A 15,533-nucleotide genomic window follows, 5' to 3' on the forward strand; every position below is an offset into this window, starting at 1 on the left:
AGTTATTCTGTATTCTGGGAGTTATTTGTGTGTTCCCCCATCCACTCACACGGAGATTTTAACTAGAGCCCTCTGGGTGACTTCCGGTTTGGAACTATCTGGAAGCATGCGGTGGGCTCACTAGCAGTTGTTATACAGCTGGATCTTATGGGTCTCTAATTTTCAGTTTTAGGATAAGTTTCTTAGTTAGCTCTAGTTGTCAACTTGGCAAAGCCTCTGATGACCACCATGCAGCACCATCCTTAGGCACGTGGTCCTGGTACATGTAAGAAGGCTGGCTAAGCATAAACACAGAGCCAGCACATAGTGTTCTTCCACGGCTCCTAGCTCAGGTTCCTCCTGCTTTACTGTCTCCCAGTGACATACTATGATGTAAGCCAAACAAATCTTTCCTTCCCAGGTTGCTTTTGGCAAGAATGTTTTATCACCGTGGCAGACATGAAATTAGGACAATGAGCTTATGAATTATGTTTTATATAATCAATTATGAAAAATGAGCCAGCGAGGTGACCTTGACCTCAGTACTTAAGAATCTGTGCCCAGTTCTTCCTAACAGGGGCTTCTGCATACCAAGTGAAGTCCTTAGCACTGGGTGTCTTGAGTTCTCTGTACACAGAGGTATTTTTGTTTCTATCATTGATGAAGTGTTCTACTACCTACAGTTTGGTGTTTTAAATGAAAATGTTCCTCATGGGCTTATGTATTTGAACACTTGGTCTCCAGTTAGTGGCACAGTTTGGGGAAGGTTGTAGAACCTTTAGGAGGTGCAGCCATGAAGGAGGGGGCTGTGAGGGATTATAGTTTTGCTCTTTCCCCTAAACCTCCTGCATATGAATAAAACAGGGGCAGCTTCATGCCCCTGCCCCACACCTTTCCTTCCCTGCCTTTGGACTCTCTTTCCGGAATCTTAGCCAACTTAAACTCTCTCTTCTCTAAATGGGCTTTAATCCTGGGACTGGTGGAATGGGTGGGTGCTAGGAACTGAATACAGGCGTCTGTATCAGAGCCAGTGCTCTTAGCGACTGGCCATCTCTGCAGCCCCTTTATATGCTAACTTTAAAACATAATTAAAATATCAATTATAGAAACTACTGAGGCATATTTGATATGGTAGGTAACCACATGAAAGGAATTTTGAAAGGTTTCCTTGATCCAACAGCATCAAGTGTCTAAAAAAAATTCTTAGGGCTTACTAAAGAAATAAAGCTGCGATTAGATAAGCCAAAATATTCAGTCCTCGCATAAAATGACACATTTAATTCTGGTTGTCACATTTCACAAAGGGCAATGACAAACCAGAGAAACCGAAGGAGGAAATGCTTTACCCAAAAGGAAGCCAAATATGGTTAATTTTCCCCTAGGTTATTCAACAGATGCTTATTCAGTCATTAGCTGAGGAGCCCTGGGGAACTGAAAGTTAAAAAAAAAAAAAAAAAAAAAACCAACAGGATCCCCAATATAGAAGGGAGCAGACTGAGAAGCATGCTGGCTCTTCAAATGTTAGAGCTTGGGGGTTAAAGCACTTGCTATGCATAATAAATGTGAGGGTCAGAGTTCAGATCCCCACAAACCCTCTCAGTGCCTGATGGGTGTGCCAGCCTTCCAGTTATCCCAACCTTGGAAGGCAAAGTCAGAGGCAAAGCCTCAGTGCAAGTTGGTTAGTGAGACTGGCCATATTACTAGGCTGTGGGTTCAACTGAGAGGTCTTACCTCAGTGAGAAAGGCAGAAGAGTAATGGGAGGTACCAACCATGGGCCCCCTTGTACTCATGCACAACGTGGACGCACGTGTGTGTGTGTGTGTGTGTGTGTGTGTGTGTGTGTGCACATACACACTATAACACTAAGCTACCACCTTGAGGGGAGCAAACACCAGGAATGGTGGATAATTACAATGGTCTAGTGCAATTCACAGATACAGAAAAGTTTTCCAATGACCAATTGCTTAAAACCGAGTATGATTTCTTTAGAAGTAGTGAGACCCATGAGAGAATCTAAAAGTAAGATTCGGATCATGGGGGCCTCCTTCTTGGGTGGTGATTTGGCCTAAGCATCTTCCCATTTCCCAGGGCTACCGAACTGATCACCACAAGCTACCATTCTTGACAATACCCATTACTGCAATTGGTTCTCGTCAGGCAAGTCTGACACCGAGCTGTAGCACTGTTGATGTTTGTACATATGAGCAGGGATCCACTTTTGACATGATAAAGCTTAGTAATGCTCAAAGATTTGGCAGAAATAAACAACAACACATAGAAATTACCCATTACAGAGCAAAGGTGCCTGCGACAGACACACTCTGCTGAACACTAAATACCACCTACCAGAATGAATGAGTGTATGCTCATAAATCAGCAGTGACAAACATCCACCGCTCTGCTCACTTCTGCCTGATTAGTTCTGCCAGGAAGCATCACAGTGATACCCCAGCTAGAAGTGACAGCCAGATGGGTCCCCTGGTGTACCTCCTGATCTGCTATAGAGCATTAGAGAATGTCTCGTTTATGGAGCAGGGAGAGGGCAAACAAATGTTCAAAAACTTCAGAGTAGTTCTGGGGAAAGAAAAGTCTTGAGATGGACAGACTCAGTTTCTACACACGGCTCTTAGACCTTGGCTTGTGGGACAGACTTTTTCATTTAAATCACCTGGTATTATTTCATAGTTCTGAGAAAATTCATGAAAATGGCCTCAGATAGAAAGCAAAAGCATTCTTTCACCATTGGGCCCATTCCAGGAGTGGCAGGCAGGTACCTCGATCTGCGCGGTGTGGTTGGCGTAATACTTCAAGGCTTCATCCCCTTCCTCGGGGTCGGATCCAGGCTTGAGCATCTGCTGCAGCAGCTTATTGTGGCGGGCCAACTGCAGGGAAGAAAATAAAGGGTTAACATCTCTCCACCCTTCTCTTGGGATGAGACTTCGAAGTTACTCTGTCTGTTGGTGCATGTGTCTTTCATAGTCCCGGGGTGACAGTAATTAGTCATATTCAGGGAAGGTATGTCTACATTTGAAAAGCATAAATAATGCACAAGAATCAGTCATTCTCATTTGTGGATAATGCCTATCTGCGACGACTGTGCCAAGGAGAAGATATGCTGATTGTAGCATCGAGAAAGATGAAATTCCTTCAAACTGCACATACATGTAAATCAATGACCAGTTAACTACACATTCATGTAAACCAATGACCAACTACACATACATGTAAATCAATGACCAGCCATACATACATGTAAACCAATGACCAACTATACATACATGTAAATCAATGACCAGCTACACATACATGTAAATCAATGACCAGCCATACATACATGTAAACCAATGACCAACTATACATACATGTAAATCAATGACCAGCTACACATACATGTAAATCAATGACCAGCTACACATACATGTAAATCAATGACCAGCCATACATACATGTAAACCAATGACCAACTACACATACATGTAAATCAATGACCAGCTACACATACATGTAAATCAATGACCAGCAGGGCAGCAGAAAAGTGGGCAGTAGAGATAACACAGATGACATATAGACAGGGCTCTGCGTTCCAGAAGGCTTTCTCTTACTGTGAGTAATCCCAGATCCACAATAGCAGCTTTTATTAATCTATATTTCTGCATATTATCAGGTCAAAACTGGCACTTTATGGGCATAGATTTCAATTTCATTTGTATGTGAAACTGAACATTTAAAAAACAATAACAATCTCATCATAAATATTTTCTTTTTTATGTGTATGTGTAGACAGGTTCATGGTGTGCATGTTCATGTGCAGGAGTGTGTGTGTGTGTGTGTGTGTGTGTGTATGTATGTAAGTCAAAGGTCAGCATCAGGTACATCTTTATCACTCTCCATCTCATTGCTGAAGATAGGGACTCTCAGTAGGTACAGAGCTCACCAGTGTGACCAGGCTGGCTGAGTCACACAAACCCATTGCTCCTGGAGGTGCCTGGCTTATTCTGCCAGGTACAAGGTCTCAGCAGCTCCTACTTTGAAACCCTGGGGTGGACACACTCACCACTTTCATTTTACAAATGAGGAAACTGAGGCACAGAGAGTGTGACCTTGTCTATAATCACATAGCTGGAAACTGGCAAAGCCAGTCAGTGCTGAGCTCAGACAGTAGCTTCAGAGCAAGTATCTTGGAGGTGTTACAAGGCTGTAAACATATCATTGTGTTACTCACAGAGTCTTAATATAAATGGGGCCATAAAGAATTGGCACAAATTCAAGCAATAATCCAGACCTGTAAGACCAAGTCAACATCCTGCAAAATAATAATCTGAACAATTAAATATTCATTCTACCGACTCCAGAATAAATCATTTTGAAATGATTCACTTTAGAATTGCCTTTCAGGGTCATTTATGGACCATGAAGAAAAAAACAATGTCTTATTTTACTTGCATTATATATTCAACTAAACGTGAATTATATCATTTTTATTATCATCTAGAGTCATGAAACTTGCTATGACTTGTAGGTGTTCCTCAAAGTCTAAGTGAATTTAAAAAGGAAATTGCTGTAATTGCTTGAGCATATTACCAACTGGCAAGAAGTGGTTGGTTCCGGGGGTGAAACTGGCAAGACTCACATGACTAACATTCCCAGGCTCAGGAATGGGCACATGACTAGTCAAGGATACTTGCTAAGCTTCCAGCCCAAGTCATCACACAGCTTGGCGCTGAAGCCTGAAGACTATTGGAAGTGGGAGGTTCGGCCTATGGGAGGAAGGTGGGTCATGGCATGTATGCCCTTGAAGAGTGTATTAAACTCCCGGCCTCTTGTTTCTTCCTCTTTTCGGCTCCCCAGATGACATGATGACAGCTCTTCTCTGCTGCGGTCGTCTCCTGCCCACCATAAGCCATGATGTTGTGCAATACACCCATGTGCAACACAGCCATGGCCAAAATGCTCTCAAAGTGTGACACAGAATGAACCTTCCCTCCTCAGAAGTCTACCTCAGCTGTTTCATCACAGAGCTGAAAATCTGCTTAGTGTTAAGTCCATTGAGCAGAATAGGGGGAAGTCTAGAAATGCCAATGACTACAATCAAATACAGGAATACATTAGGGAAGAAAACTAAACTTTGCTTCTAGAAACCCAGAGCTTTTAGTGTCACTGTAGTAGAAGCCAAGGAACGGGTTGTAGCATCAGTTTGTCAAAGCCCTGGGCAGAGGTCAGGCCTGGAGCCTCAACCAAGGAGCATGGATGCAGAGTTAAAAGTCACCAGAGGCCAGCAACCTGGAAGAGGCCAGTGCCCTGGACCCAACAGAGCAGTCTGTACTACACCACACAGAAGTTCCAGGTCACCATGCTGAGCTGAGTTGTCTGAACTTCCAACAGAGCTAACAGGTCAAGTTCTCACCAAGGCCAGTGCCAGTCGGCATTAACAATGAGGCTCTATTGGCTTCATCCTTACGAAACACGAGCCTGAAGTAACTGCCAGTCAGATATTTTTCCTGTTTCCTTCACCCCTATTCTTGGAGTCAGACGCCACTGTCTTCCTTTCCTCAGCTCCCCAGAACCATCAATCCATTATTCTAGAGCCCCTGGCTCAGTTCCCAGTGCTCACGGGGCGGCTCTCACAGAGACTGTCTGTGACTCCGGTCCTCGAGCATAACCCACCCTGGCCATGGCAGGCACTTCATGGGCTGAGCACTACACATGAAAATTTCAGACTAAAAAATGTAAATGTAACATTAAAAATATGTGTATGTATACTCATAAAATACATATATATGGATAATATAAACCTTAAATGTACATATCCATCAACAGGGTCTTGAAGATCACTGTATACTTTTTAAATCAAAAGTTAGGGAATGAAGACAGACCAGAACGTTTCGAACACCAGTAACAATAAAAATGATATAAAAATGTCTGTTTCACATATATCTTTTTATCACTAGGATATTTATGTTCATTTCATTTGGCTCCAAGAAAGGACTGAACGAAAAGCCAGGGTTTGTACTAGAATACTGTTCTATGATAATTCTCAGTACTTTTAATCTCTGGATTTTTTTTTCAGTGTGTGTTCAACTATTATTAATCAGTAAAATTGTGACCTCGAAGTTGGCTTTCCCCAGATCAAAGAGTGACCTGGATCTTGAAGTCACATGATTACCCAAAGTCACATGATTGCCCAAAGTCACATGATTGCCCAAAGTCACATGATTGCCTTTGTGATGATGCTTCCACACCAGACATCATTTCCACCTGAAGCAACAGCAGCAGCAGAAGACAGAGTAAGTTTGAGGAAACTCTTCTCTGTAAAATATAAAGACCCATTGTCTTCAGAACATGTGTTCTTCCTCTGATCACATGATGACATTATAGACAAAACCCAGGTCTAACTGCTGTGGCTGCGGAGAGAAACAGGATGTCCATCATCCTTCTAAGCAAACTGCCAGCCGGGCACTGAAGGAACTAAAACGGCCGCCGGTTTGTGGTTCCTGTGAGGTGAGATGGAGCAGAAGCACAAGGATTCACACAGCGTTTGGCAGTAGGCAAAGAATCACACAAGAAGCACTGTGATGAGTTTCAAAGAACGGCTGAAATGTCCCCAGGAGGGAAGGAAACAGGGGAAAGTGGTTCGAGGCTGTGACTCTGTGCTCCAAGGACAAGATCTGGGTGAGCCAAGTCCCAGTGAGTGGGCAGAGAACAAAAGGGCACACTCGGTGACCATGTGTGGAGCTCAGAGTCTTACTTCACATAAACTTTATCTGTAAACATATACAACTAACTAGTAATGGGTCTTTCAAGAATATCACACGTTTGTTGCACCAATAATTTCGGACTAAACATGGCATATCAAAAACTCCCATTTATATATTAACTCTGGTACACAAGTGTGAACCCTAATCCATTAACCAGCACCCTTAAATAAGAGGAAAACACGGGCTTATAGGGGGTCCATACAGGCAGTGTCCCACGATGGTAGGATAACGGGGTCTGGCATAGGTCTCCGCTGCCAAAAATAGCCAGAAAATGCCAGAAACTGGAGTGGTGGGGGGGTTGGGGGGGTAGACCAGAAATGATGCTTCCTTCAGCCTTCATCTGGAGCTTAGCTCTAAGACACCCTGATTAGGACATCTGGCTACAAGAACCTTGAGACTGTTTTGAACTGTTGAGTTTGTTTTAGGGTAAGGGAGCCTGAGAAAGACACTACAAACACAGGCTGCAAAGAAACTTCTCCGAGCAAGACAAGATAGACTCTACCATCCTTCTGTTTTGAGAAGGAAATCATGTATTAAGAGGAACTGACTGGAAGTGGTGCCCAGAGCTCACCCACCACTACCACCCTTTACAAGACACTGCTCACAGAGCTCACCCACCACTGCCACTCTTTACAAGACACTGTCCACAGAAGTGTCTCTCTTTACAGCTGACTGCTACCCTGTCAGGAGCAGAGTAAAGGACGCTGAGAAGAATTCATTTCCACAGGAAGCTGAGCTCTGTGCTCTTAGCAAGGGAACACTCAGATGCTGATGGAGGGGGACATTTAGCCACTTCGGAAAGCATTTCCAGGAGAGGAAAGCATGCCCTCTCCACCAGGCTCCAGGATCCAGCTGGCAGGCTTCTAGCATGAAGTCTGAGGTTGAACGAGACATAGGGAGTATGTGAGGAAGAAGTCTTCTCTCAAGAAGAAAACTGCAGAGTTTTCAAAAGGGAGGGGTGAGAACACCAGGGTGAGGAGACAGGAGAGAAGGGCCAGGAAGAACAACAGAAGCAGTAAAGCCCTACATTTTGCCAACAGATCAGATGAGTGTTAGGAAAAATAAGTCATCTTTCTTTTTTATAAAGTTCTTTGTTTCTTTCCCATCATCCTGCTTCTCCAATCCCAAACTGCCATCCATGTTGTCTAGAGCACATTGTACATAGAAACCGGACTCGAAAGAGAGAAACAGTGTTTTCTTTTACATTTGAAATAGGCTCTCTTAAGGACCCAAAGATAAAGACCAGAAGAAAGCAGGATTAGTAAAAATATTGGCTGTGACAGAGGAGATGCAGGTAACACTTCTGAGAAGTAGAGCTTAACAACCAGGACTGAGCAACCAGAGACAGCTTCAAAGGACACACAACCTCTAGGCTGAAAGAACAGAGCCCCAAAGTAAAGAAACACACACAGAAACACACACACACACACAGAAACACACACACAGAAACACACACACAGAAACACACATACATAGAAACACACATACATAGAAACACACTCACACAGAGAAACACACACAGAAACACACACAGACACACATGCGCACACACATGCACTCGGACAGACACATACACACACAAATGCACCCAGACATACATATATACATACTCACACATACATGCATACACACACACACACACACACACAGAGAGAGAGAGAGAGAGGGAGAGAGAGAGAGAGAGAGAGAGAGAGAGAGAGAGAGAGAGAGAGAGAGACTGCATGTATGCACACACCACTCATCTACAGTGAACTAAGAAACTGTTCCTCTGAGATTGAGTAGGCAAGAAGCTAGTGCTGAGGTAACCAAGGAGACTGCAGTTGCATCTTGGTGGCCTCTCCAGAAGGTGAGAAATCCCTTGTGGTCAAATGCCTTTGAAGCTGCAGGCTGTTCTGGCTATATCAGAAACTGAGACAGCAGGGTACTTTCCCAAATGCCACATGTATGCACTAACGAAGGGTGTGCATCCTCAAAGGACCACACTTTACTACACTGTCACCTACACTGTGGTTTTATATCCTCAGGCCTTCTCAAGAGGATTCTGGGAAGAAATACCGTAAAAGGGAGATCCAGGTCAGCTATGATTTAGAAGGGGCAAGAGGCCAGCTTATCTTCATGAATATGCTACCCACCTCATAAATATTCATAAAGCTTTATACGCAATGGATGTACAGCTCAGAGTGCAGGGAGCTGCTATACACCCTCTTAGTCAGCCCTTCCCAAGCCCTCCCACCTCTCTGGAGTGTACTGTCTTTTGCTCTGCTACATAAAGATCTGCGTAAACTGTCTGTCTTTCCATCTCTTTGTTCTCTCATGATGAGAGAATCAAGGAAACATTACTTGGTAACTGGTTCTCTAACCACAGCAGGCTTGGAGGAGGGACTCCAAAATGCTGACCTCTACCCCATAGCTTCTTCCCAGGATTAATTTCCTATACTTCATCAGTTTCTCTCCTCCACTCAGAGAGGACCTAGTTTAGGCTGTCATATAACTCACCATTCAACACAACCTGGCCTGGAACTTGAGGCAATCCTTCTGTCTCTTGCTGCCAGAATGTTGGGATTGCAGGGACCACCAGGGTTGGTTGCTCTACAGTCTTCTTACCAAGAGTTGAAAAACATTTTTTGTTTTATATATCTAATTTTTTTTGTTAGAAATCCACCTCCACCACGGTTCTTAGAGATCTGTTAATTATTTCCATGATAGTGGAAGTTAAGACAAAGGGAATATGCAAAAGTAACAAGGAGGTGAGCAGAGTTATTATTAAAAGTGAAAGCTCTTGGTTTTCAGATGATCTACACTCATACTGGAAGGGTCTGTCTTAAATTACAGCAAGTCAGTTTTAGAAAAACCCATTAATGATAAGAGGAAATGGCTTATGAAGCAAGACAAACACAAACACACACACACACACACACACCTACACATATACTACCCATACATGCAACAAACACATAGCCACACAACACATACACTACCCACAACACATACATACATGCTTCACACATTCATAAGCACTAGATATACACATGTACTACAACACGCAAACACACACATGCAGAGAGAGAGAGAGAGAGAGAGAGAGAGAGAGAGAGAGAGAGAGAGAGAGAGAGAGACAGGGAGAAAATGGCCCAATGGCCCAATGGAACTAAGTTCTTGAAATAAGTTCTCCTTTTGACGTGTGCTGAGGAAAACATCAGAGCTGTTATGCTGGGGAAAAACTCTCCTCCACGCTGTTCATACCCTCCTGACAGACTGTGCCTGCTGGAAGGCAGGAGCATCATGAAGGAGCTGGGAAAGCAGACCCCAGGCCCCTCCCTATGACTCAGAAACTCAGTGAGACTCCACCACATAGCTTCAACCTAAATAACGTTTGCCATATTCTGCCCTGATGGTAGATGTTATCACCAGAAACAATTTGAATCCTTCACCAAAAATCCACATTTTTAAAAACTAAAATCAATAAACTTTCCTTTTTTAAGGAGTTTTTCTTTTAAAACATAGTAGAAAAATATAAACACATAAAAATTCTTAATAACAGATGAACCGAACACATTTTCAAAAAAGGAACTGAAGTTGGGATCAGGTATACAAGATGAATTTCAGGAAACACTTGACACCGAGCCCTCGCCCAACGCTCTCATTCCTAAGCTCACTGTTCTCTTTTTATTAAAATGGATAAAATTACTTCCCTACCATTGACATAATAATTAAGTTATAAAAAGGTTTCTAGACCATATAATATATACAGTAGCTATGAATTCAATAATAAAATTGGTTTTTATAATTGGAAAAGATGTTGACACAGGTGTGTGAAGTCATCCTTATTTTATGTTAATGTCCCCCTCATCCAGAATATGAGTCTTGGACTGTGGTGGTTTTGCCTTACTTACACCTCATATCCAAACCATGTGTTCAGCAGACATCGGACGCTTAATGTTTGCTGGATGGACAGCTGGACACTGAGTGACAGATGACCAGATAGCATAATTACTTTTCATTAGTTGGCAATTCAACTTTAAAGTGACCCACATGTTTAACCTCCTGAAAGGCTACTTTCTAGAAAACGACGAATTGGCATATTCTATGTAAATTGTAGAAAGTATTTCAATTGCTATTTCTAGAATCAAACTATAATTCCTCATAATAATATATAAACCAGGAAGGATATTGCATGCTTCTCTGGCCAAATGCATTCTGATTCCGTCTCTGTTTCCAATAATCTCTGTGTTTTCCTCAGGGCACGGAATCGAGAGGTGAGAAGCTGCCTTTGGAAGGAGTGGAGAGAGTCTGAGCTAGCACAACAGCTGCTCTGCTTGGCTGGGAAACTAAGAACTGGTGTACAAAGAGTAACTACTGGATGAGTGGGTCACCCACGCTGAGTGACTATTCCTGGTCCCACTGACCTTTCATGACAGCTCGTTCAAGCCCCTTGACCTTTCTAAGACCAACTGCCTTGCAGCAACACAGACAAACAGCAGAGCATTTCTGGAGAATCACAACTCCTGTGGCTCCGTAGGTGCCTGGGCAAACTCCCTTGCTCAGTGAAGAAGCCAGACTACTCTCCAGCTCTTATCTGCAGCAGACCTCCTCGTGGAAGAGTGAGTCACTTGCTGGAAGTCTTGACAAAGCCACTGCAAACTGTGTTAATTGAAGGCTTGAAATTATAGTGGTGAGTCCTACTGCAGTCTACAAAACCACTGGCTGGCTCAGAGAGCAATGTGAAGCCCACAAATTAGATAGATATAAAATCAGGGGTGGGGTCTGAGCAGCTGAGAGAAGCTCTCCCTCCATGGATATCTCTCTAGTTTTCTATTTCTGAGCTATGCCAGATGAGATCTATCACGACTCTACTGTTTCTCTGTCAAACCGAGTAACAGGGACTAGAAAGGTCAGCTTGTGTTCCGTGGAGTGATTTGTAAAGGGAAGGATTACTGCTCAGATAAACTCTACATTTCTCCCCCCTCCACCCACTCTCCCAGCAAAGGAGCAAGCAGGCAAGGTGTATCTCAGCTCTAAGACTCAAGTGACAGCAGATGCTGGCAAGGATGTGGAGAAAGAGGAACACTCCTCCATTGCTGGTGGGACTGCAAACTGGTATAACAACTCTGGAAATTAACAGAAAATTAGAAATAGCTCTACCTGAAGACCCAGCTATACCACTCCTGGGCATATACCCAAAAAGATGCTTCACCATACTACAAGAAGAACAGCCTTATTTGTAATAGCCAGAAGAAACTGGAAACAACCCAGATGTCCCTCAACTGAAGAATGGATATAAAAAATCTGGTTCATTCCCATTTACACAAAGGAATACTATTCAGCTATTAAAAATGAGGATATCATGAATTTTATAGGCAAATGAATGGAACTAGAAAATATCATCCTGAGTAAGGTAACCCATACCTAAAAGGATATTCATGGTATGCACTCACTGATAAGTGGATATTAGCCCAAAAGTACAGAATACCCAAAATATAAAGCACAGATTGTACTAAATTTAACAAAGGAAGACCCAAGTGAGGATGCTCCAATCCCACTTAGAAGAGGAAACAAAATAATCATGGAGGCAGAGAAAGGGAGGGATCTGGGTGGGAAAGGGGAGGGGAAGGGGAAAGGAGAGCAGGATTATATATGGAGGGGTACAGGAGAGAAACCCACAGGACCAGGAGGATGGGGTGGGAGGTAGGGGAATCTCTAGAAAGTCCCAGAAACCTGAAAAATGAGAGTCTCTCGGGACTCAATGGGGGTGACCTTAGCCAAAATGGCAAACAGTGAGGAGAGGGAACTCAAAGAGCCCACCTCCAGTAGATAGACAGGGCCCCAAGTGGAGGGGACAGGGTACCAACCCATAATCAAAATTTCTGACCCAGAATTTTTCCTGTTTGAAGAACTGCAGGGACAAAAATGGAGGAGAGACTGAGGGAAAGACTGTCTAGAAAACAGTCCAACTTGGGATCTACCTCATGGGGGGCATCAAGGTCTGACACTATTACTGATGCTATGATGTGTTTGCAGACAGGAGCCTAGCATGGCTGTCCTCTGAGAGGCCCTACCAGTAGCTGACTGAGTCAGATGCAGATATTCACACCCAACCATTGGAGTGAAGTTGGGGACTCCCATGGGTGAACTAGGGGAAGGATTGAAGAAGCTGAAGAGTAGAGCGCTATAAGAAGACCAGCAGTCTCAGCTAACCCCGACCCCAGCGAGTTCCCAGAGACTGAGCCACCAACCAGAAGCATACAGGAGCTGGTCTGAGACCCCCGGGCACATATACAGTAGAGGATTGCCTGGTCTGGCCTCAGTGAGAGAGGATGTGCCTAATCCACAAGAGACTTGAGGCCTCAGGGAAGGGGGATACCTGGGGTAGGGGGAGAAAGAGGGAGTACCCTCTGCAAGGCAAGGGAGGAGGAATGGGATGAGGAACTATAGGGGGACCAGAAGGGACCCAGTGCTAGAAGGCAAATAAGTAAAATAATGAAGAAGAAGAAGAAGAAGAAGAAGGAGGAGGAGGAGGAGGAGGAGGAAGAGGAGGAGGAGGAGAGGGAGAGGGAGAGGGAGAGGGAGAGGGAGAGGGAGAGGGAGAGGGAGAGGGAGAGGGAGAGGGAGAGGGAGAGGGAGAGGGAGAGGGAGAGGGAGAGGGAGAGAGGAGGGGGAGGGGGAGGGGGAGGAGGGGAAGGGTGAAGGGAAGGGGGAGGGGGAGGGGGAGGGGGAGGAAGAGGAGGAGGAAAAGGAGGAGGAGGAGGAGAAGAAGAAGGAAGGAAGGAAGGAAGGAAGGAAGGAAGGAAGGAAGGAAGGAAGGAAGGAAGGGAGGGAGGGAGGGAGGAAGGAAGGGAGGGACAGTCCAACAAAACTGGAAAGAGACGAAGAGATTTAACAGAGGTGCTAGAAGGTATGTGACCATTTAGAAGGTCAATGTCCCAGCTAGCAAACAAGAGCAGGAAAGATTGGGTTGAGGGAAGAACAAAAAAAAAAAAAAAATTTAGACAAACTCATTTGCAAAAATGCATCCATCCTTCTTTAAAAAAAATAGCCAGTAAAAATGACATTTAACCATACAAATATCGAACACATGGGTACTTTGGACAAAGGTGTTACCTGTAGTATCAATTTCATTGTTATGACATAATGAGGTCATGAATTATCCATATATAAAGCATGATTATTATCATCAGATCCATAAAGTAGTCACATATAAATGCAAAAATGTAAAAATTGTATTCCAATTCCAATCCCACTTAAAAAGCTCTTCTTTTTAAAGTGAGCAATTGTGGACTGAACACATGCTTGTTTGGCCTTGCTTCTGCACTCTGAAGTCTTGGATTGGTCCCTGGTGTGAATTAAGTTACCTCAGACATTAGGGTTTGAGGGGTGAAAAGACAAGAAAAGCTTCCACCCTCAAGGAATCTCCTATTGGGCAGAAGCCACAAACAGACAGGGCAACGAACCTATCAGAGGGCCAAAAAACAGGAAAGCAGAGAAGGTGGAGTATCGGCTGCCATTGAAAATCAGACCGCCAGAGACCATTTTTTCCAAGAGCTTAGAAAAAAACAGTAGCAAATTCAATGACACAAAGCGGGGTTACAGTCTGTGGTTTCAAAGCACAGCCCTGTACCGTGAGCAGAGAAAATGAGGCAGAAAGAACCAAAAGCATGGGGTGGGGCTCCAGATAGTGCATGGCTTTCAGAGCCACGTAAGGCTTGATGTGTGAGCCACGTGTGACAACACAGACCTGTAATCCAGGTCTTGAGAGGCCAAGAGCCCGAGTATGAGTCTGAGGCCAGCTAGGCACCTACCAGTCGCTCTCTAAAACAGAAAACATGACTTTTGCTAAGTCCAGAATAAGACTATTAGAAGGTGCTGAGTCCAGAATAAGCCCGGGAGAGATAAGATCTCTTTGTTAGGGCTCCCTATGGCTCTGTGCCAGGGATACTTGGGAATGCCCATGGGAATGGAAGAGGAAGAACAAAGCCGAAGGCCAAAATCCAAGAAGAGGCCAAGGAGACGAGGTCCAAGCAGTTGTGAAGACCGTGAGGGACAGGGGTGACTCAAGAGTCCAGTTAGCATCGCAGGGTCTGAGAAGACCCAGGGTCAAAAGAACCCTTTGTAGGACAACTCTCTTCTCTGCAAGTGAAGTTACTGAGAGCGTCCTGTTAGTGCAAGTTGCAGAGAATCCCTAGATGGCCACAGAGGTGCAGGGCAGACACTAAGGACTCGTTAAACAGGAACTCAAATAAGCAAGAAAACGTAAGGGTACTACGTGCTCAACCGTAACTGAGACTGGAGGCTGCAAACCGCACCAGCCAGAAGCTTCCAGTTGAGTGAGAAGACAAGCATCCCTGGCAAATCATCACGTTGACTTCTTTAAGGAGAGCGAGTGAAAAGGGTTAAAGTGGAGGCAGCGCCCAGAGGCTGCCGGAGGGCAGAGCTCATGGGAGGGCTGGTCCCGCTGTCTAGTCGGGGAAGTGGGTGGATCCTAGAGAACATGAGTTTCTCCCTGGATGATTGCTTATAAAACAAGCCATTCGATGAGGCAGGAGAGCCAGATAACCCTAGGGGCAGGCAGAGGAGACAAGACTAGGTTTCCTTCCTCCTCAGTACTTCTGGTCTACCACCTACGGGAATGGGAAATGTCAGGTCCCTGAGGAGAAGCCAGGAAGGGCCTGGCTGTCTGGCCCCATCCGCATCCTGAAGCTTGAAGATACTCTGGACATGTGTGTCTAAATTAGGTGTTAAAGATGTGGGAGTGACCAATGCTGGCCAAAAACAAGCTAAGATCTGGAATCTGCCACACACTC

General features: G+C 44.4%; 1 protein-coding gene across 1 annotated transcript in view; it reads right to left on the reverse strand.

The window, feature by feature from the left end:
• Positions 1-15,533, reverse strand: part of Itpr2 (inositol 1,4,5-trisphosphate receptor type 2) — a 381,718-nt gene that overhangs the window by 78,926 nt on the left and 287,259 nt on the right. The window contains exon 46 of the mRNA XM_034511341.2: positions 2,755-2,862. Within this exon, the coding sequence (XP_034367232.1) occupies positions 2,755-2,862 (108 nt within the window). The remainder of the gene's footprint in view (positions 1-2,754; positions 2,863-15,533) is intronic.

This window comes from Arvicanthis niloticus, chromosome 9, assembly GCF_011762505.2.
Source record: "Arvicanthis niloticus isolate mArvNil1 chromosome 9, mArvNil1.pat.X, whole genome shotgun sequence".
Classification (NCBI taxonomy): Eukaryota; Metazoa; Chordata; class Mammalia; order Rodentia; family Muridae; genus Arvicanthis; species Arvicanthis niloticus.